The 22540-nt window shown below is 44.9% G+C and overlaps 1 protein-coding gene across 2 annotated transcripts in view; it reads left to right on the top strand.

Moving 5' to 3' along the window:
- The window catches only part of pcolce2b (procollagen C-endopeptidase enhancer 2b), a 54307-nt gene that overhangs the window by 8571 nt on the left and 23196 nt on the right, over positions 1–22540 (top strand). For both annotated transcript variants that reach the window (XM_068041549.1, XM_068041548.1), the window contains exons 3-4: positions 2030–2285; positions 15780–15904. In XM_068041549.1, coding sequence (XP_067897650.1) covers positions 2030–2285; positions 15780–15904 — 381 coding nt within the window. The remainder of the gene's footprint in view (positions 1–2029; positions 2286–15779; positions 15905–22540) is intronic.

Raw genomic sequence — 22540 nt, 5'->3', positions numbered from 1 at the left:
CCTTTTTCAGTTTTTTAAAAACAAAGACTCCTAAGTTTTAATACAAAAAAAAATCCTTGTAACAGTATGGATCCACAAGGTGAAACATAGGTCCCAATTTCAACATTGTGTAAATGAATGGGTTTTGAGTGAGTTAAATGAGGCCTAGATTGTTAGGTTTGTTTTCTTCCTGGATCGCTTCATTAGAACAGAGAAAGCTGACAGGCGATCACATTGGAGGTGTTCATAATTATGAAGGATTTTGAGAAGGTAAATAGAGCAAACATACTTAGAGGTTGGTGAATCAGTAAGTAGAGGGAAAAAATTAAGATCAGCACCAAAGAACGAAGAAAGAGGTTAGGAGAATTTTGTTTACACAGGGTTGTTGGGATGTGAAAGAGCCAAGTGTCAATGGTGGAAGTAGAATTCATAATAGCTTTTAAAAAGGAAGTGGATAAGTATTGTTATGACCAGGTGAGAAAGGGGTCAAGGGTTCCCTCTCAACCTTCACCTGGTCTTACCATAACAGGGTTTAATTTTAAGCACACCGTTTTGTTTTTTAGCTCCCCCTTAGTGAATCCTTGTTCACTAACTTCCATTTATAAGGCAAATAAACTAGCCAAACAGGTTTTCTTAGGCTTAAAGAAAAAAGGTTTATTTTAAACTTAAACTCTAATTCGGTTAACACCTACGGAGCCGCGATGCGCCCATGCTAGCATTCATACGCGATACACACATACAGATAGAGACAGAAAAGAGCAGAAGAAATAAAGTGGAAAAGTTTGAGGCAATATAGTGGCGCAGTGGTTAGCACCGCAGCCTCACAGCTCCAGGGACCCGGGTTCGATTCCGGGTACTGCCTGTGTGGAGTTTGCAAGTTCTCCCTGTGTCTGCGTGGGTTTTCTCCGGGTGCTCCGGTTTCCTCCCACAAGCCAAAAGACTTGCAGGTTGATAGGTAAATTGGCCATTATAAATTGTCACTAGTATAGGTAGGTGGTAGGGAAAAATAGGGACAGGTGGGGATGTTTGGTAGGAATATGGGATTAGTGTAGGATTAGTATAAATGGGTGGTTGATGTTCGGCACAGACTCGGTGGGCCGAAGGGCCTGTTTCAGTGCTGTATCTCTAATCTAATCTAATATCTGAAGATGGTTTTGGTTACTGTTCTTCGAACTCACTGTAAAGTCCTTGATTGTAGGTAGATCTTGCTTTTCGTTGGGGCTCAGTATTCTTCTTAAACCTTGTTCAATGTAGGAGACTTTTCTCTCTTGAAGTTCATGTGTACTCAGTGGGTCGAGAGGCTTGTGAGAAAGAGATTGGAGCAGACAGGAGAGGTCTTCTCACTCCAGGAGCAAAAAGTCTTTTTTTCAAACAGTTTGTACAATTCAGAAAAAAGCTCAGGTTGCCAAGCAGGTTAGTCATGTGACTAGCTGGACTGACCACGTCTCTTGTCTTAGCCGACCCTGGAATGTCTCTTCTTACAGACAAAAGTCCATTGTGGGTTAAATTGGGGCAGGGAATAACCCCTTTGTCCCTCCAAGCACTGTCTGTTGGTATGCAAATGTTTTTCAACTAAAAATCTGGCAGCCCTTGTAACAGGCCTTCTCCTCTTCCCAGCAAGTTTAAAATCAATGTTCATATGACAAAATTAATCTGCCTTATTATTGGCAGGGGGCCTGCATGACAGTATATAAAAAAACAAAGAGGTAAAAAGATAAGGGAAAGAGCAGGTGAATGGATCTGAATGGATAGCTCTTTCCGAGAAATGGCACAGGTGAAATGGTACAAATGGTCTCCTTCTGTGCTGTAAAATTCTGTGTTTCCAAATTGGTTAAGTTTCCCCTTTACTAGCGATCTGAATGTTGAGAATCTCAGTTTTTATGCATAAAAACTTTTTTAGTGAGCATAGCTCACAGTACATGCAGCTCTGTGTATTATACTGGCATTTTCAGCATGCTGTGGTGAGGCACATTCATTGTCCCTTTTAACTTCTCATGGTAATTGAGCAGTAGCCAATAGTGATTTCGCTTTTTAATATTGTCATCTGCAGGTACCAAAGGGCCGGGTAGTGGCTCTCAATTTCCGCTTCCTCGATCTGGAACGTGACACTCTCTGCAGATACGATTACATTGATGTTTATAATGGACATGTCAATGCCCAGCGGTTGGGCAGGTTTTGTGGTACTTCAAAGCCTGGAGCCATCATCTCAACTGGAAACAAGATGATGGTACAGATGGTAACCGATGCCAACACTGCAGGAAATGGTTTTGTTGCTATGTATTCTGCAACTCGGCCAAACCAGAGAAGTAAGGTTATTTCATTTCCACTGGCAGAATAAGCACTATAAATTTATGGTTATACTAGAAATGTCAGTATGAATATAAATTGTCTCAGTGGTGGCACTCTCACCTCCTAAGGCAAAAGGTTGTGGCTTCAAGCCCAACTCTTGAGACTTAAGCACACAATCTAAGCCAGCACTTTAGTACAGTACTTTCTGATGAAACGTTAAGTCTTGGAAAGAAAAGATCGTGTGGCACTATTTGAGGAAAAGCAGGGAGTTCTCCCAGTGTTCTGGCCAATATTTATCGTTCAACCACATCACTAAAATTTCATTGCTATTTGTGTGTGCAAATTTTCTACATTTCCTTACATTGCAACAGACTTCAAAAGTATTTTATTGGCTCTGAATGAAGATTTCCATGACATTAAAAATCAGGAGAGATGTAAAACAGGCTCAGAATTTGCTATCAACTGTTTTACACATTGCACAAAGTCAAAATTATCCTCTATCCATATTGTAGAGGTTTTATAAGCTCTGTACTTTTTAATTTTACTATTTTCTTCACCGCTATGTGTGTGAAGCACCAATAGGCAGGTAACTCCTTCTGATAGTCACTGGTAGAACTTTTTTAAATGAACTATCCTCGCTCAACGACCACACATGTGCAGTTCCAGTAAAAGTCATTTGATAATGATCGGCAGGAAGAACCCTGGTCGATTTGCCTCTTCTGAACCTCAGATCATCAAGACCAATTATCGTGCCTTTAATGAAATAAGCTGAAATACGTGAACACAACAAAGACTGGTGGGTGAAACTGGATCATTCCTGATCTATATTGGTCACAAATTCTTCCAGGGAGTTCTTTCAGTTTATAATATCAAACAAATGCTGTACAAATTTGCCTTATCAATAGAATACAGAGCATGAAAGCAATGATTAGCATATTTTTACATGCTTATCAATATAATGTTCATAATTCATGGAGGTGACACCAACACCATGAATCCATTCTGAATTGTAATGTGTCTTAAGGACTTTTTCAATATGAGCACACTCTAAAATATGAACGGGAATGCTAGGATTTTGTATGCTATTATTATTCACATGAAATTCCTATTTTAACTGAGATGTTAATCTAGTTAAGCTGTGATGGTCTCCTGGAAACTCATACGCGATTAATCACCACTTAGGTAAGGCAAAGGGGGACCAGTAGGTGTAGTGCATTTGGATTTCCAAAAGGCATTCGATAAGGTGCCATATAAAAGGTTACAGCACAAGATAAGTGCTCATGGTGTTGTGGGTAATATTGTAGCATTACTAGAGGTTTGGCTAACAACAGTAAACAGAAAGTCGGGATAAATGGGTCATTTTCAGATTGGCAAACTGTAGCTAGTGGGGTGCCACAGGGATCGGTGCTGGGGTCTCAGCTATTTACAATCTACATTAATGACTTGGATGAAAGGACCGAGTGCATTGTAGCCAAATTTGCTGATGATACAAAGATAGGTGGGAAAGCAAGTTGTGAGGAGAACACAACGGGCTGGATTTTAAAGCCCTTCCGCCGTCGGGAACAATGGCAGGGGTCAATGAAGATCGGTGTGGCGGAGGCCTGCCACCGACCCCGAAGGCAGCAAGCCCCATGCCGGTCTCGGCGGTAGCGAGACCCTGTGGCGGCCACCCCGCCACTCAGCGACGGGACCCCCATTTCAATATGCAAACTAATTTACATACCATAATGAGGGTCCCGTCACCTCCTTAATCGCCGCACCGCTATTAATGAGGACAGCCAACAATGCCACGTCTTAGAGTCCCCATTCGGGGAAATGTGGCGCGACACCTGTGAGGAGGGGGGAGGTGTATTTTTCTCTGTGCGGGGGCGGGAGTGGGGTAACAATGATGCAGATTGATCGGCGGGGCGGTTATGGGAAGGGGTACAGGGCAGAGTTTCCAAACTTTGTGGGGGGGGAAGGTCAAATTGTCAATGTTCAAATTCTGGGGGTGGGGGGAAGGGGCACAAATGTCTGGAAAGGCTGTGAGGGTGGGTGGGAAAATGCACTTAAAGGTGATTGAAATCTGTTTTGTGGAAATTCTACTTACCTGTCCCTTTAATTTGAGGGCTGTAAGCCCTTTTAAAATGGCGCCTGCACATCGGCACCAGACACCATTGCCTATGGCAGCTTGCCTGACCCCTCAATGTCATCACAGGGGGTGGACGCCACAGCCATGCAAATGAGCCGCCGCATTTGAAATTTCCGCAGTAGAATTTCCACAAAACAGATTTCAATAACCTTTAAGTGCATTTTCCCACCCACCCTCATGGCCTTTCCAGACATTTGTGCCCCTTCCCCTCCATCCCCAGAATTTGAACATTGACAACTTGACTTTCCCCCCGCAAAGTTTGGAAACTCTGCCCTGTACCCCTTCCCATGAACCCCCCGCCGATCAATCTGCATCATTGTTACCCCACCCCCGCCCCTGCACAGAGAAAAATACACCTCCCCCCTCCTCACAGGTGTCACGCCACATTTCCCCGAATGGGGACTCTAAGGCATGGCATTGTCGGCAGTCTGCATTAAGATCCTTGCGGTGATTAAGGAGGTGACGGGACCCTCATTATGGTATGTAAATTAGTTTGCATATTGAAATGGGGGTCCCGTCGCCGAGTGGCGGGGTGGCTGCCACAGGGTCTCGCTGCCGCCAAGACCGGCATGGGGCCTGCTGCCGTCGGGGTCGGTGGCAGTCCTCCGCCGCACCGATCTTCATTGACCCCTGCCATTGTTCCCCACAGCGGAAGGGCTTTAAAATCCAGCCCGTTGTGTCCTCCTCACAACTTGCTTTCCCACCTATCTTTGTATCATCGGCAAATTTGGCTACAATGCACTCGGTCCTTTCTCTGAAGAAGGGTCACTGACCCGAAACGTTAACTCTGCTTCTCTTTCCACAAATGCTGCCAGACCTGCTGAGTGGTTCCAGCATTTCTTGTTTTTATTCTACAGTACTGAATACTGTTTTGGTCTCCTTATTTAAAGAGGGATATATTTGCATTGGAAGCAGTTCAGAGGAAGTTCACTAGGTTGACTCTTGGGATGAAGGAGTTGTCTTATAGGGCTTTAAACTAAATAATTGGGGGGAGAGTTCAGTTGCATAGAAAATTAGGAAGTCAAAGTTAAAGGAGAAGGTGGGAGTGCAGGTTAGTGATGAGGCTGATTGTTACCAGAAAATAAAAGGTAGGAACAGAACGTGTGAATGTCCTGTTGTACCAAGGAACTGTACAAGAGTCGAGAAATTTGATAATAGAACAAACTTAAAGGCTTTGTATCTGAATGCACGAAGAAGGGAAAGCAGGTTCGGGAATTGAATATCCAAGGGTACTCAGTATTTCGGAAGGATAGGCAGGAAGGAAAAGGAGGTGGTGTAACTTTGTTAGTAAAGGAAGAGATCAGTGCTGTAGTGAGAAATGATATAGGCACTGGAGATCAAAACGTAGAATCAGTCTGGGTAGAAATAAGAAATAGCAAGGGAAAGAAGTCGCTGGTGGGAGTAATCTATAGGTCCCCAAACAGTAGTTCCACAGTGGGGCATAGTATAAACCAGGAAATACTGGGGGCTTGTAAGACAGATATGGCAATAATCATGGGTGATTTTAATATGCATATAGACTGGATTAATCAAATTGGCAAGGGTAGCCTCAACGGAGAGTTCATTGAATGTATTAGAGATTGTTTTTTGGAGCAATATGTTGTGGAACCAACCAGGGAGCAGGCTATTCTAGATTTGGTATTATGTAATGAGGTGGGATTAATTAATGATCTCATAGTTAAGGATCCTCTAGGGACGAGTGATCACAGCATGCTAAAATTTCAAATTCAGTTTGAGGGCGAGAAACTGGAGTCCCACACTAGTGTTCTGGAGTTAAACAAAGGTAATTACGTAGGCATGAGGACAGATTTGGCCCTAGTGGACTGGGCAGGAAGATTAAAAGGTAGGACAGTTGATGAGCAGTGGCAGATGTTTCAGGAGATATTCAATTACTCCCAACTAAAATATATTCCAGAGAGGAAGTAAGATCCTAAGAGGGGGGAAAAAACATCCATGGTTAAGCAAAGAAGTTAAAGATAACATAAAGACAAAAACTAAGGCGTACCATATTGCAAAGGCCAGTGGCAGGCTGGAGGATTGGGAAACTTTTAAAGATCAACAAAGGGTAACTAAAAAAGTAATAAAAAGAGCAAAGGTAAATTATGAAAGAAAACTAGCACAAAATATAAAAATGGATAGCAAAAGCTTCTATAAGTATATAAAAGGGAAAAGAGTAGCTAAAGTGAATGTTGGTCCCTTGGAGGATGTGACTGGGGAGTTAGTAGTGGGGAACACAGAAATGGTGGAGACACTAAATCAGTATTTTGCCTCAGTTTTCACGGTGGAGGATACTAGTACCATCCCAATAGTAACAGGTAATGCAAAGGTTATAGAAAGGGAGGAACTTAGAACAATCATCATCACTAGGGTAAAAGTACTGAGCAAACTATTGGGATTGAAGGCAGCCAAGTCCCCAGGGCTTGATGGCTTACATCCTAGGGTCTTCAAGGAAGTGGCAGCGGAGAAAGTGGATCCATTGGTTATAATATTCCAAAATTATAATGCGGGAAAGGTTCCAGTGGATTGGAAAAATGTTAATATAATGCCCTTATTCAAAAAGGGAGGGAGGCAGAAAGTAGGAAACTATAGACCAGTTAGTTTAACATCTGTCAAAGAACAAAGAACAGTACAACACAGGAACAAGCCATTCGGCCCTCCAAGCCTGCGCCGATCTCGATACCTGCCTAAACTTAAAACCTTCTGCACTTCCGGGGTCCGTATCCCTCTATTCCCATCCTATTCATGTATTTGTCATTGGGAAATTGTTAGAATCCATTATTAAGGAACTAATGGCAGGACATTTAGAAAGTCAAAATGCAATCCATCAGAGTCAGCATGGTTTTATGAAGGGTGAATCGTGTTTGACTAATTTGCTAGAGTTCTTCGAAGATGTAACAAGTAAAGTGGATAATGGGGATCCTGTAGATGTAGTATATCTGGACTTCCAGAAGGCATTTGATAAGGTGCCGCACAAAAGGTTAATACACAAGATAAGATCACATGGGGTTAGGGGCAATTTATTAGCTTGGATGGAGGATTGGCTAACCAACAGAAAACAGAGAGTCGGGATAAATGGATCCTTTTCTGGTTGGCAAGATGTAACTTGTGGGGTGCCACAGGGTTCGGTCCTCGGGCCCCAACTACTAACAATCTATGTTAATGACTTGGATGCAGGGATAGAAGGTACTATAGCCAAATTTGCAGATGATACTAAAATAGGTGGAATAGTAAGTTGCAATAAAGAAATAAGAAATTTACAAATGGATGTGGATAGGTTAGGTGAATTTGGCAGATGGATTTTAACGTAGATAAGTGTGAGGTTATCCATTTTGGTCGAAAGAATAGAAAGGCAAATTATTATCGAAATGGAGAGAAACTTCAGAGTGCTTCGGTGCAGAGGGATCTGGGTGTCCTCATGCATGAATCGCAGAAAACTAGTATGCAGGTACAGCAGGTAATAAGGAAGGCAAATGGAATTTTGGCATTTATTGCTAAAGGAATAGAGTATAAAAGTAGGGAAGTGTTGCTGCAACTGTACATGGCATTAGTGAGAACGCACCTGGAGTATTGCGTACAGTTTTGGTCCCCTTGAGAAAGGATGTAGTTGCGTTGGAAGCAGTTCAGAGGAGGTTCACTAGATTGATTGCAGAGATGAGGGGTTTGTCTTACGAAGAGAGATTGAGCAGTTTAGGCCTTTACTCTCAAGGGTTTAGAAGAATGAGAGGAGATCTAATTGAGGTATATAAGATGATTAAGGGGATTGACAAAGTAGACGTAGAGAGGATGTTTCCTCTTGTGGGACAATCTAGAATGAGAGATCATAGTTTTAGGATCAGGGGTAGCAGATTTAAAACAGAGATGAGGAGAAATTACTTCTCTCAAAGGGTCGTGAGTCTGTGGAATTCACTATCCCGGAATACGGTGGATGCTGGGACATTGAGTAAATTTAAGGAGGAGATAGATTTTTAATTAGTAATGGGTTGAAGGGTTATGGAGAATGGGCAGTAAAGTGGAATTGAGGCCGAGATAAGATCAGCCATGATCGTATTGAATGGTGGAGCAGGCTCGAGGGGCTGAATTGCCTACTCCTAGTTCTTATGTTCTTATGAGGAAAGGTTGAACAGGTTGGGCTTGTACTCAATGGAGTTTAGAAGCATTTCAAGGAGATCTTATTGAAACATATAAAATGCTGAGGTGTTTGACAAGGTAAATACTGAGAGGATGTTTCCCTTCATGGGGGAATAGAATCATAGAAAAATTAAAGCATAGAAGGAGGCCATTCAGCCCATTGTGTCTGTGCTGGCAGATTCCCTCTTGAACTCTCTCTACCTCCCTTTCCTGCTTTAAGATGCTGCATAAAACCTACCTGACCAAACACATCTACTCTAATATCTTCTTATGTGGCTTGATGTCATATTTTAGAACCATAGAACAATTACGGCACAGAAGGAGACCATTCAGCCCATCATGTCTGTGCCGGCCAAAAAATATAGCTGCCCAATCTAATCCCACCTTCCAGCACCTGGTCCATAACCTTGCAAGTTACAGCACTTCAGGTACCTTTTAAAAGAATTGAGGGTTTCTGCCTCCACCACCATTCCTGGCAGCGAATTCCAGACATCCACCACCCTCTAAGTGAAAAAGGTTTTCCTCATGTCCCCTCTAATCCTTCTACCAATCACCTTAAACCTGTGTCCCGTGGTAACTGAGCTCCCCACCAGGGGAAACAGGCCCTTCCTGTCCACTCTATTTAGGCCCCTCATAATTTTGTACACCTCAATTAAGTCTCCCCTCAGCCTCCTCAGTTCCAGGGAAAACAACTCTAGCCTATCCAATCTTTCCTCATAGCTGCAACTTTAAAGCCCTGGCAACATTCTTGTAAATCTCCTCTGCACTCTCTCCAAAGAAATTATGTCCTTTCTGTAATGTGGTGATCAGAACTGTACACAGTACCCCAGTTGTGGCCTGACCAGCATTTTATACAGTTCCAGCATCGCATCTCTGCTTTTGTATTCTATACCTCGGTCAATAAAGGAAAGCAATCCATATGCCTTCTTCACCACTTTATCTGCCTGTCCTGCCACCTTCAGGGACCTGTGGACATGCACTCCAAGGTCTTTCTCTTCCTCTACCCCTCTCAATATCCTCCCGTTTATTGTGTATTCCCTTGCTTTATTTGCCCTCACCAAATGCATTACCTCACACTTACCTGGATTGAATTCCATTTGCCACTTTCCCGCCCACTCAACCAAACCATCGATATCATTTTGGAGTCTACAGCTATCCTCTTCACTGTTAACTACACGGCTAATTTTTGTGTCATCAACAAATTTTCCAATAATGCCTCCCACATTTAAGTCCAAATCATTAATATATACCTCAAACAGCAAGGGACCCAACACTAAACCCTGTGGAATGCCACTGGAAACAGCCTTCCATTCGCAAAAACATCCGTCGACTACTACCCTTTGTTTCCTGTCCCTGAGCCAATTCTGGATCCAACCTGCCACATTCCCCTGTATCTCATGGGCTTTCATTTTACTGACCAGTCTGCCATGTGGGACCTTGTCAAATGCTTTACTAAAACCCATGTAGACCAGATCCTCTGCACTACCCTCATCAATCTCCCTGTTTTCTTTTGGGCCTCCTTATCTCGAGAGACAATGGATACGCGCCTGGAGGTGGTCAGTGGTTTGTGAAGCAGCGCCTGGAGTGGCTATAAAGGCCAATTCTGGAGTGACAGGCTCTTCCACAGGTGCTGCAGAGAAATTTGTTTGTTGGGGCTGTTGCACAGTTGGCTCTCCCCTTGCGCCTCTGTCTTTTTTCCTGCCAACTACTAAGTCTCTTCGACTCGCCACAATTTAGCCCTGTCTTTATGGCTGCCCGCCAGCTCTGGCGAATGCTGGCAACTGACTCCCACGACTTGTGATCAATGTCACACGATTTCATGTCGCGTTTGCAGACGTCTTTATAACGGAGACATGGACGGCCGGTGGGTCTGATACCAGTGGCGAGCTCGCTGTACAATGTGTCTTTGGGGATCCTGCCATCTTCCATGCGGCTCACATGGCCAAGCCATCTCAAGCGCCGCTGACTCAGTAGTGTGTCTCCCTGTTAATCTCCCTGTTACTTCCTCAAAAAACTCAATTAAGTTAGTAAGACATGACCTTCCCTTAACAAATCAATGCTGACTATCCCTGATTAATCCGTGCCTTTCTAAGTGGCAGTTTATCCTGTCCCTCAGAATTGATTCTAACAATTTATCCACCACCGAGGTTAGACTGACTGGCCTATAATTATTTGGCCTATCCCTCGCACCCTTTTTAAACAATGGTATAACGTTTGCAGACCTCTAATCATCTGGTACCTCATCTGTATCTAGTGAGGATTTAAAGATGATCCTCAGTACATTCGCTATTTCCTCCCTGGCTTCCTTTAACAGCCTGGGATGCAATCCATCCGGTCCTGGCGATTTATTCACTTTCAAGGATATCAGACCCTCTAGTACTTCCTTTCTCATTATGCTTATCATAATCTAATATTTCACACTCCTCCTGTTTAACTACAATGTCTGCATCAACCCTCTCCTTTGTGAAGACAGAGACAAAAAACTAATTAAGAACCCTGCCCACATCTTCTGCATCCATTCATAAGTTCCCTTGTACATCTCTGATAGGCCCTACCCTTTCCTTAGTTATTATCCTCTTGCTCTTAATGTACTGATAAAACATCTTTGGGTTTTCCTTGATTTTACCAGCCAATAATTTTTCATCATCTCTCTTTGCTTTTTTAATTTCCCTTTTTACTTCACTCCTGCACTTTCTATACTCCTCTAGGCTTGTAATTGTCAAAAGCTTTCTTTTTCTGCTTTAACTTGCCCAGTAAGCTTCTAGATAACCACGGGGCTCTAGATTTGGCAGTACCACCTTTAATCTTTGTGGGGACATGCCTACACTGTGTCTGTAGTATCTCACTTTTGAATGCCTCCCATTGGTTTGCCACTGATTTTCCTTCAAGTAGCTGTATCCAGTCCACTTTCGCCAGGTCACCTCTCAGTTTCGTAAAATTTGCCTTCCCCCAATTTAGAACTTTTACTCCTGTTTTACCTTTGTCCTTTTCCATGATCATGCTAAATCTAACTGTATTATCGTCACTATCTCCAAAATGGTCACCCACTGTTACTTCATCCACTTGCCCAGCGTCGTTACCGAAGACTAAATCTAGAATTGTGACCCCTCTCGTTGGGCTTGTTATGTGCTGGTTAAAAAAGTTCTCTTGAACACAGTTCAAGAATTTCGTCCCCTCTGTCCCCTTCACACTGTTTGTATCCCAGTTGATATTGGGGCAGTTGAAATCCCCAACTATAATTGCCCTGTATATTTTGTACTCAGAAATTTGCCTACATATTTGTTCTTCTATCTCCCTCTCACTATTTGGGGGTCTATAGTACACTCCTAGTAATGTGGCTGCCCTTTTTCATTTGAGGTCCACCCAATGGCCTTGTTTGATGATTCATTTAGTATATCATCCCTCCTCAAAGCTGTTATTGATTCCTTAATTAATAATGCTACACCCCCTCCTTTTTTATCTCCCTCTCTATCCCACCTGAAAACTCGATATCCAGGGATGTTGAGTTGCCATTCTTGCCCCTCTTTAAGCCATGTTTCCGTTGTAGCAACGATATCATGTTGCCATTTGTCAATCTGTGCCCTCAACTCATCAGCTTTATTTACTATACTCCTTACATTTAAATAAATACCCTTTAACACTGCCAAGTTGCTGTGCTGCACACTTTTTAACCTTTGCTTCTTCTGTCTTTCAGAGTCACTCACTAATTTTCTGCCTCCTGTTCCCTGCCCTGAAATTGTCCTATCTAAGACTGCGCTCAGGTTCCCATCCCCCTGCCAAACTAGTTTAAACCATCCCCAACAGCACTTGCAAACCTTCCTGCAAGGATATTTGTCCCAGTCCTGTTCAGGTACAGACCATCCGGCTTGTACAGGTCCCACTTTCCCCAGAACTGGTCCCAATGTCCCAAAAATCTGAAGCCCTCCCTCCTGCACCATCTCTCCAGCCACGCATTCATCTCATGTATTTTCCTATTTCTATACTCACTAGCACATGGCCTTGGGAATAATCCGGAGATTACTACCTTTGAGGTCCTACTTGCTAATCTCATTCGTAATTCCCTAAACTCAGCCTGCAGGACCTCATCCCTCTTTCTTCCTATATCGTTGGTACCAATGTGGGCCACAACCTCTGGTTGTTCACCTTCATCCTCCAGAATGCTCTGTAGCCGCTTGGTGATATCCATGACCCTTGCACCAGGGAGGCAACATACCATCCTGGAACCACGTCTGCGACCACAGAAATGCCTATCTGTTCCCCAACTATAGAATCCCCTACCACTATTTCTTTCTTGTCCTTTCTCCTCCCTCCATGCAAAGCTGAGCCACCCATGGTGCTCTGGTCATGACTCACTGCATTCTCCAGAGGAACCCTCTTTCTCATTGGCACTCAGAACTGAATACCTGTTGGAAAGTGGGATGCCCTCCGGGGACACCTGCACTACCTGCCTTGACCACCTTGTCTGTCTGGCAGCCACCCAGTCACTCTCTGCCTGTGCTCTCTTGCGCTCGGGGTGACTCCCTCCTGAAGCATGCTATCCACGTAGTTCTCTGCCTCACGGATGCGCCACAGTGACTCCAGCTGCCGCTCAAGTTTCAAAACCCGGAGCTCAAGTTTCTGCAGCCGGTGACACTTCCTGCAGATGTGTTTGTCAAGGACACATGGTGCGTCCAAGACTTCTCACATACCACAGGAGGCACATTCCGCTTGGCCGAGCTGCCCTGCCATTACTTAGTTTTACAATCTAATTATTGCTATTATAATAAGTGGAATAACTTGCGGGTTATTTACCAATCAGCTTTTTCCCTTGTACCGTGGAGGCTGAATAGGCAGAAAAGAAAGAGACCAAAGAGCATCTTCCTCCACAGCCAGTGAAATCCTCCACACACAACTCACAGCCTCACTCTGACCAAACAGCACTATTCCAACTAGTAATCACTAATAAATTACACTAATTTTAAAAAACCTAGTGGTATTAACCTCCTCATCCACAAGGTAGCTATCCGAGGATTTTTTAAAAAATCTATAACTAGGTGGCATGGTTTCAGAATAAGGGGTCTCCCATTTAAGATGGAGATGAGGAGGAATTTCTTCTCTCAGCGGGTTGTGAATCTTTGGAATTCTCTAACCCATGGAGCAGTAGAGGCTGGGTCATTGAATATATTCAGGCTGAGATAGACAGATTTTTGAACTATAGGGGAGTTAAGGGTTATGGACCACAGGCAGGAAAGTGGAGTTGAGGCCAAGATCAGATCAGCCATGATCTAATTGAATGGCAGAGCAGGCTAGAGGGTCCATACAGCCATTCCTGCTCCTATTTCTTATGTTCTTATGGACAGGGCTCACCATCTGTGGCAGCAGTGATATTAACCAGGTCAACTTGTTTGTACTGGTGGTGATCTGCCCAAGGGCAGCTCCTCTGCTCATTTCTCCACGCCTCACGGTCCGACGCTTTCCTCTTCAGTTGCTCAAAAGAGCCTACCATTTTTTAACTTCCATGAGAAATGAGCAATATGATGAGGGAAAAAGTACATGAAGTGGTTTCCCATTGCCGTCCTCATGTGTGTTTTTAAAGGAAACACAAGTCCTCTTCCTGAAGGATCCTCCACCTTTAATCAGCTGTTTTCCCTCAAGGTTCTAGCTCTTCTGCCAACTCATAACTTGCTGGTTCCACCGTTGGTCGTAACCCTGAGCACGGTTACACTTACCTGGGCCTGTTTATGAGCATTTTATTGTGAATTATCACATTGGCTGGGATTTTTGGGCCCCCCTGAGGTGGGTTCGGAGGCGGGTGGGGCACGGAGCATCACGACGGCTGGTGGGGGGGGTGGAGAGCCTGTCGCTTACCACTCGCCAAACAATCTTCCCAGGGCGGGATCGGCCGACAACAGCCTTCCTGCTCACAGGCCAATTGAGGCCCTTAACTGGCCTATTAATGGCCAATTAGGGGCCTCTTCCTGCCGCCTCTGGGATCCTACCAGCAGCGGGGGGGAGGGAGGCATGGGTGGGGGGGGGGTCCTTGTAACATGAGGCGCACTCCCTGCGGGCTTTGGGGGAGGTGCCTCCTGCACGAGATACAGACCCTTAGAAAATAGGCGACATGTTTAGATGGAGGATCTGGATCAGCGCAGGCTTGGAGGGCCGAAGGGCCTGTTCCTGTGCTGTAATTTTCTTTGTTCTTTGAGCAATCTGTGGCCCACGGAGGACCTCCTCCAGGAACCACTTTGCCCCCAGGACTCCCCTCTCCCTGGACTCACCCCCACTCGCCAGGGCCTTCTGGATTGGCCCTGGCGACCCTGCCTCATTTACCTGCGGTCCGGGGCTCCAGTGCTGGGCCTGGGTCCAAGGCCTCTGCAGTACCAGCAGTGGCCACTGCTCCCGGTGGTGCTGCCGATTCTACTGCGCTGCCAGCCTCATGATTGGCCAGCAGCTCTTGAAGGCGGGATCCCTATCTTTAAATGGATGGAGATCCCGGCACGGAACAGCGGAGGATCGCTCCGGGGGTGAGCACGGAAAGGCAGAGGCAGGCTTTCCTCTCCCTTTTCGGCCTGGTGCAGGAGCCCTGCCTCCAGCACAAAATCCAGCCCATTGTAATTCCAAAGCCTAAATGTTAAAGTAAAGGAATACTTAATTAAGGATGGTTCATTAAAAAAAATCTTCCAGTGTCTGTTGGTAGGGGTTTTCTTTGTGTTAATAACTCATACACACTGTAGTGGCAAAAATTACAAAAATAAAACATACAGAATATATAAACCCATTATGGTGAGGACAGTATGTTGGGGAGAATAGCGCTAAGAACTCTTTACTAAATAGCAGATTTCAGTATCTTAAATTTTCCTCAGGAATCTAATATTTCATTTATACGAGGGATTGCAGTTGGAAGCAGTTCTGCAATACTAGCTAATAGTCCAACTGTAAAATCTGCCCTGTCAATACAGCAAGTTGGTTTCAACAGCAGCCGGAATGACTAAAATAAATAAGCACGCCTTAGCTTAAGCTGATTTGTAAATAGTTACTATTTTGTTAGTAGCTGGGACAAGTCTCGTATGATAGAAACCACCTTATTTGGTGGTGTAGAGCTGCCATCAGCAGAAAGGGCTATAAATTGACTTGAGATTGTAAAGTATGAAGCATTAGTACAATGATTTTGCCACATCTTAAAAAGTTTTGCAGTACAAGTGTGTTGATATTTCACATTGAATGCTCATTGCTGAATGGATATTATAACACTTTCATCTCCTAATCACCATAGACGATCAGTTTTGTGGCGGTCGTCTGGAAAAATCACCTGGCTCCTTCAAAACACCTAACTGGCCAGACCATGACTACCCAGCCGGAGTGTCCTGCTCATGGCACATAGTGGCGCCAAAACATCAGGTAATGGTTACTAAAATACGTACAGATACCTTAATTTCATGATCTCACAACAATAACATGACTCTTTTCAAAAGGTCTCACTTGCTTTGATTTTGGAAGATGCAGGCTAGTGGACTGAGCTGAACCATTAAGCCAAGTTCTTTATTTTCATTTGTATTACATGGTAAATAATGGATACCGAGGAAATAAGTTATTGGAAGTGTAGAACAATCATGGGAACAGAGTCAGGGTGGTGCAGTAGGTTTGACATTAACTTTTTCCTCTGGGACTTGGGTTTAAATTCAGCCCAGGCTAATGGAATGGAAGTCTCTTCTGTGTTCTGCCTGCAAGAGTGCTACAAGAAAGGGGTTTGGACAGTTTCAATCTAGATCCTATTGTGCATAAGCCCACTGCACAAAACTGCCCCTTATTTGGCTCTAACTGACATCACATTTGGAGAGGCTACAGGATGGCTGGTGTGGGTAAGAGAAAATAATGTCACACTGGTGCAGGAAGAGGTGTTTCTCTGGGCTTGAGTATGAGACAGGTTTTTGGATCAGAGGAAAGAGAGTTTTACTCTACATCTGATTTTGCTAAACCTGAGCTTGCGTGCTTGATACCTGGAAATGACGAGCGCTCTACTTCTTAACATGGCATCAACGTAGGCACCGGAAACGACAACGGCAAACCCAGCCCTGTCAACCCTGCAAAGTCCTCCTTACTAGCATCTGGGGGCTTGTGCCAAAGTTGGGAGAGCTGTCCCACAGACTAGTCAAGCAACAGCCTGACATAGTCATACTCACGGAATCAGACCTAACAGACAATGTCCCAGACACTGCCATCACCATCCCCGGGTATGTCCTGTCCCACCGGCAGGACAGACCCAGCAGTGGTATACATTTGGGAGGGAGTTGCCCTGGGAGTCCTCAATATCAACTCTGAACCCCATGAAGTCTCATTGCATCACGTCAAACATGGGCAAGAAAACCTCCTGCTGATTACCACCTACCACCCTCCCTCAGCTGATGAGTCAGTACTCCTCCATGTTGATCACCACTTGGAGGAAGCACTGAGGGTGGCAAGGGCACAGAATGTACTCTGGGTGGGGAACTTCAATGTCCATCACCAAGAGTGGCTCGGTAGCGCCACTACTGACCGAACTGGCCGAGTACTAAAGGACATAGCTGCTAGACTGGGTATGCGACAGGTGGTAAGGGTACCAACAAGAGGGAAAAACATACTTGACTTCGTCCTCACCAATCTGCCTGCCACAGATGCATCTGTCCAGGACAGTATTGGTAGGAGAGACCACTGCACAGTCCTTGTGGAGACGAAGTCCCGCCTTCACATTGAGGATACCCTCCATCGTGTTGTGTGGCACTACCACCGTGCTAAATGGGATAGATTTCGAACTGATCTCGCAATGCAAAACTGGACATCCATGAGGCGCTGTGGGCAATCAGCAGCAGCAGAATTGTACTCAACCACAATCTATAACCTCATGGCCCGGCATATCCCCCACTCTACCATTACCATCAAGCCAGGAGACCAAACCTGGTTCAATGAAGAGTGCAGGAGGGCATGCCAGGAGCAGCACCAGGCATGCCTCAAAATGAGGTGTCAGCCTGGTGAAGCTACAACACAGGACTACTTGCATGCCAAACTGTGTAAGCAGTATGTGATGGAGCTAAGTGATCTCATAACCAACGGATCAGATCTAAGCTCTGCAGTCCTGCCACATCCAGCTGTGAATGGTGGTGGACAACTAAACAACTAATTGGCGGAGGTGGCTCTACAAATATCCCCATCTTCAATGATGGGGGAGCCCAGTACATCAGTGCAAAAGATAAGGCTGAAGCATTTGCAACAATCTTCAGCCAGAAGTGCTGAGTTGATGATCCACCTTGGCCTCCTCCTGACGTCCCCAGCATCACAGATGCCAGACTTCAGCCAATTCGATTCACAGCACTTGATATCAAGAAATGACTGAAGGCACTGGATACTGCAAAGGCTACAGGCCTTGACAATATTCCGGCAATAGTACTGAAGACCTGCGCTCCAGAACTTCCCGCGCCCCTAGCCAAGCTGTTCCAGTACAGCCACAACACTGACATCTACCAGGCAATGTGGAAAATTTCTTAGGTATGTCCTGTACACAAAAAGCAGGACAAGTCCAACCCAAGCAATTACCACCCCATTAGTCTACTGTTGGTCATCAGTGAAGTGATGGAAGGTGTCATCAACAGTGCCATCAAGTGGCACTTGCTTAGCGATAACCTGCTCAGTGATGCTCAGTTTGGGTTTTGCCAGGGCCACTCAGCTCCAGACCTCAGTACAGCCTTGGTTCAAACATGGACAAAAGAGCTGAACTCAAGAGATGAGGTGAGAGTGACTGCCCTTGATATCAAGGCAGCATTTGACCGAGTATGGCATCAAGGAGCCCTAGCAAAACTGAAGTCAATGGGAATCAGGAGGAAAACTTTCTGCTGGTTGGAGTCATACCTAGTGCAAAGGAAGATGGTTGTGGTTGTTGGAGGTCAATCATCTCAGTTCCAGGACATCACTGCAGGGCTTCCTCAGGGTAGTGTCCTGGGCCCAACCATCTTCAGCTACTTCATTAATGACCTTCCTTCAATCATAAGGTCAGAAGTGGGGATATTCGCTGATGATTACACAATGTTCAGCACCATTTGTGACTCCTCAGACACTGAAGCAGTCCATGTAGAAATGCAGCAAGACCTGGACAATATCCAGGCTTGGGCTGATAAGTGGCAAGTAACATTCGTGCCACACAAGTGCCGGGCAATGACCATCTCCACCAAGAGAGAATCTAACCATCTCCCCTTGACATTCAATGGCATTACATTTGCTGAATCCCCCACTATCAACATCCTAGGGGCTACCATTGACCAGAAACTTAACTGGAGTGGCCATATAAACACCGTGGCTACAAGAGGCTAGGAATTCTGTGGCGAGTAATTCACCTCCTGACTCCCGAAAACCTATCCACCACCTACAAGGCACAAGTCAGGAGTGTGATGGAATACTCTCCACTTGCCTGGATGGTTGATCTCCAACAACACTCAAGAAACTTGACACCATCCAGTACAAAGCAGCCCCCTTGATTGGCACCCCATCCACAAACCTTCACTCCCTCCACCACTGATGCACAGTGGCAGCAGTGTGTACCATCTACAAGATGCACTGCAGCAACACACCAAGGCTCCTTAGACAGCACCTTCCAAACCCGCGACCTCTACCAACTAGAAGGACAAAGGCAGCAAATGCATGGGAACACCACCACCTGCAAGTTCCCCTCCAAGTCACACAGCATCCTGACTTGGAACTATATCGCCGTTCCTTCACTGTTGCTGGGTCAAAATCCTGGAACTCCCTTCCTAACAGCACTGTGGGTATACCTACCTCCCATGGACTGCAGCGGTTCAAGAAGGCAGCTCACCACCACCTTCTCAAGGGACGTTCGGGATGGGCAATAAATGCTGGCCCACATCCCATGAATGAATAAAAAAAAATCCTCAGCTTTAATAGTGCAAAAATAGAGGAAAAGACTCAGAGTTTAAGCAGTGTATCACTCATATTTGAGCACCAGTGTTTCATTAGGGTCCCAAGCCTAGAATTTCTTTATTGATTTCACATGTTTTCAGGCAGTAATGGGATGAATGCTGTCACCATAATGAACGTTCCTACCCATAAAAGTCAGTTATGATTTCCGACCAGCATTGATGGAGTGGCCAGAAGCTCCTGATAAATGATAAAAGGCAGAAACAAATTTCAAGGGCTGAATAAGGGACTAGCAAAAGTTCTGAATGTTTTCTTTCATTACTTTTGGTTTGCTCCTTCCAGTTGCTGCTTCAGTGCTTTGCTTATTACTTTCTGTTCTGGGGCTGCCTTTTTTGCCCCTCACCTATTCCATACAAAGGACTGTGGGCATTTCCTTTGGGAATACCCTTCACCATATGTTACGGATGAAGATGGTTCGGATGAGGAGCACAGGGAACCAAGCTGCACAGGAAGCATATGGCAACCATTCACTGGTACCCTGATGATGATGATGATGGCAGATTCTTCACAGGCGAAGATCATGGAAAGGTTTGTCTCTGTGCTATTTGGCATTATCATTGGTGACTGAAGAGGCCAATTCTTGACCTGTACGCTCTTGAGTAGTTGGGACACAAGAACTCCCTGGTTTGGAGGGGCTCTGGTATAAGCAGATTCCTGCCGTTGTCTGCACCTTTCTTCAGCAGCGTTGTCTGTTTGTTTTGAAGTTGCAGGTTGCTTTCCTGGTTGTTGTGCACTAGCTGACTCTGCTGGTAGTCTCCTGCTCCCACAATGGTCAATGTTAGCCAGAGAGAACTGTTTTTTCAGCTGGTCTTTGAAGCAGTTGCGAGGTGCACCTTGATCTCGCTTACCACAGCATAGTTCACCATGAAGCACTGCTTTTGGCATTCCAGAATCTTCCGTACATGACAAGTCCGGCCCACTGTAATTGGCATTGTAAGAGAATGTATTCATTGCTGGGCAGATTGGCTCTGTTGAGGACTTCATTGTTATTGATGTAGTCCTGTCGTGATGTTTATGATGGATCGAAGGCAGTGTTGATGGAAGCTCTCCAGCAGTCACATTTGTTTCCTGTACAGAACCTATGATTCTGACCAATACAAGAGGGTGATGATGACAACCGCTCTGTATACTTGATTTTGGTAGAGATGCATAGTGAATGGTTTCACAAGACATGCTTTGAAAGAGAACCAAAGGGGCTATTGGCCTTGGACAGTGGGATCATTTGATTAGCGATACAGCACTGAAACAGGCCCTTCGGCCCACCGAGTCTGCGCCGAACATCAACCACCCATTTATACTAATCCTACACTAATCCCATATTCCTACCAAACATCCCCACCTGTCCCTATATTTCCCTATAGACAACTAAGGAAAGAGTAGGGCCCATAAAAAACCAAAAGGTTAACCTATGGGTGGAGAAGAAAGATGTGGGTATGGTTCTTAATGAATACTTTGTCTCTGTCTTCACAAAAGAGGGGGACAATGCAGGCATTGTAGTTAAGGAGTGTGAAGTATTGGATGTGATAAACATAGGGAGAGAGGAAGTATTAATAGGATTAGCATCCTTGAAAGTGGATAAATAACCAGGGCCGGATGAAATGTACCCCAGGCTGTTAAAAGAAGCCAAGGAAGAAATAACGGAGGGTCTGACCATCGTTTTCCAATCCACACTGGATACAGATGTGGTGCTGGAGAATTGGAGGTCAGCTAACCTTGTCTTTCTTCTCTTCTTAGGCAGTCCCTCGGGAACGAGGATGACTTTCTTCCACTCCAGGGCTGTGGGTCCTTAGGTGACTGAATAGTCCAATTCTGGAACCGTACACTCTGCCACAAGTGGGGCAGGTGGTGTTTGGTGAGGCGAGTGAATGGGATGCTCAAATTTCCGAGCGTTCCTTCCGCTGTTTGTGCTTGTTCGCTGCCTGCGCATGTTGACATTGTTCGAACTGGCTGGCACCTTTGCAGATGCTTCTCCATTTTGGGCGGTCTTGGGCAAGAGATTCCCACGAATCACATTTTTTCAGGGAGGCTTTAAGGACATCCTTGTAGTATTTCCTCTGCCCTCCTGGTAGCCTCTTGCCATGGCAGAGCTTGGAGTAGTGTGCTAACTTTGTACCTTTATTTAAAAAGGGAGCGACGGACAGACCAAGTAATTACAGGCCAGTTAGTCTAACTTTGGTAGTGGGCTAATTATAGAAATCAATTCTGAGAGACACGACAAACTGTCACTTAGAAAGGCATGGATTAATCAAGGATAGTCAGCATGGATTTGTTCATAAAAGGTCGTGTTTGATTAACTCGATTGAATTTTTTGAGCAAGTAAGGAGGATGGATGAGAATAGTGCAGTTGATGTGGTCTACATGGATTTTAGCAAGGCTTTTGACAAGGTCCCACATGGCAGATTGGTTCAAACACTAAAAGCCCATGGGATCCAGAGGAATGTAGCAAGGTGGATACAAAATTGGCTCACTGGCAGGAAACAAAGGGTAATTGTTGACGGGTGTTTTTGCAATTGTAAGGCTGTTTCCAGAGGAGTTCTGCAGGGCTCAGTACTAGGCCCCTGCTTTTTGTGGTATATAGTAATGAGTTGGATGTAACTGTAAGGGGAATGATCAAGAAGTTTGCAAATGACATAAAGATTGGCCGCATGGTTGATAGCCACGATGATAATTGTAGACCGCAGGAAGTAATCAATGGACTGGTCAGGTGGACAGAAAAGTGACAAATGGAATTTAACCCAGAGAAGTGTGAGGTGATGCATTTGGGGAGGTCAAACAAGGCAAATGAATACACAAGAAATAGGACAATACTGAGAGGTGTAGAAGAAGTGAGGGACCTTGGAGTGTATGTCCACAGATCCCTGAAAGTAGTGGGTTGATAGGGTGTTTAAGAAGGCACATGATATCCTTTCCTTTATTAGCCAAGGTATAGAATATAAGAGCAGGGAGGTTATGCTGAAACTATATAAAATGTTAGCTAGGCCACAACTTGAGTACTGTGTGCCCTTCTGGTCACCTCATTACAGAAAAGATGTAATTGCACTAGGGAAGGTACAGAGGAGATTTATGAGGATGTTG

This window comes from Heterodontus francisci, chromosome 11 (assembly GCF_036365525.1).
Source record: "Heterodontus francisci isolate sHetFra1 chromosome 11, sHetFra1.hap1, whole genome shotgun sequence".
NCBI lineage: Eukaryota > Metazoa > Chordata > Chondrichthyes > Heterodontiformes > Heterodontidae > Heterodontus > Heterodontus francisci.
This window is presented reverse-complemented; position numbering and strand designations above follow the sequence as displayed.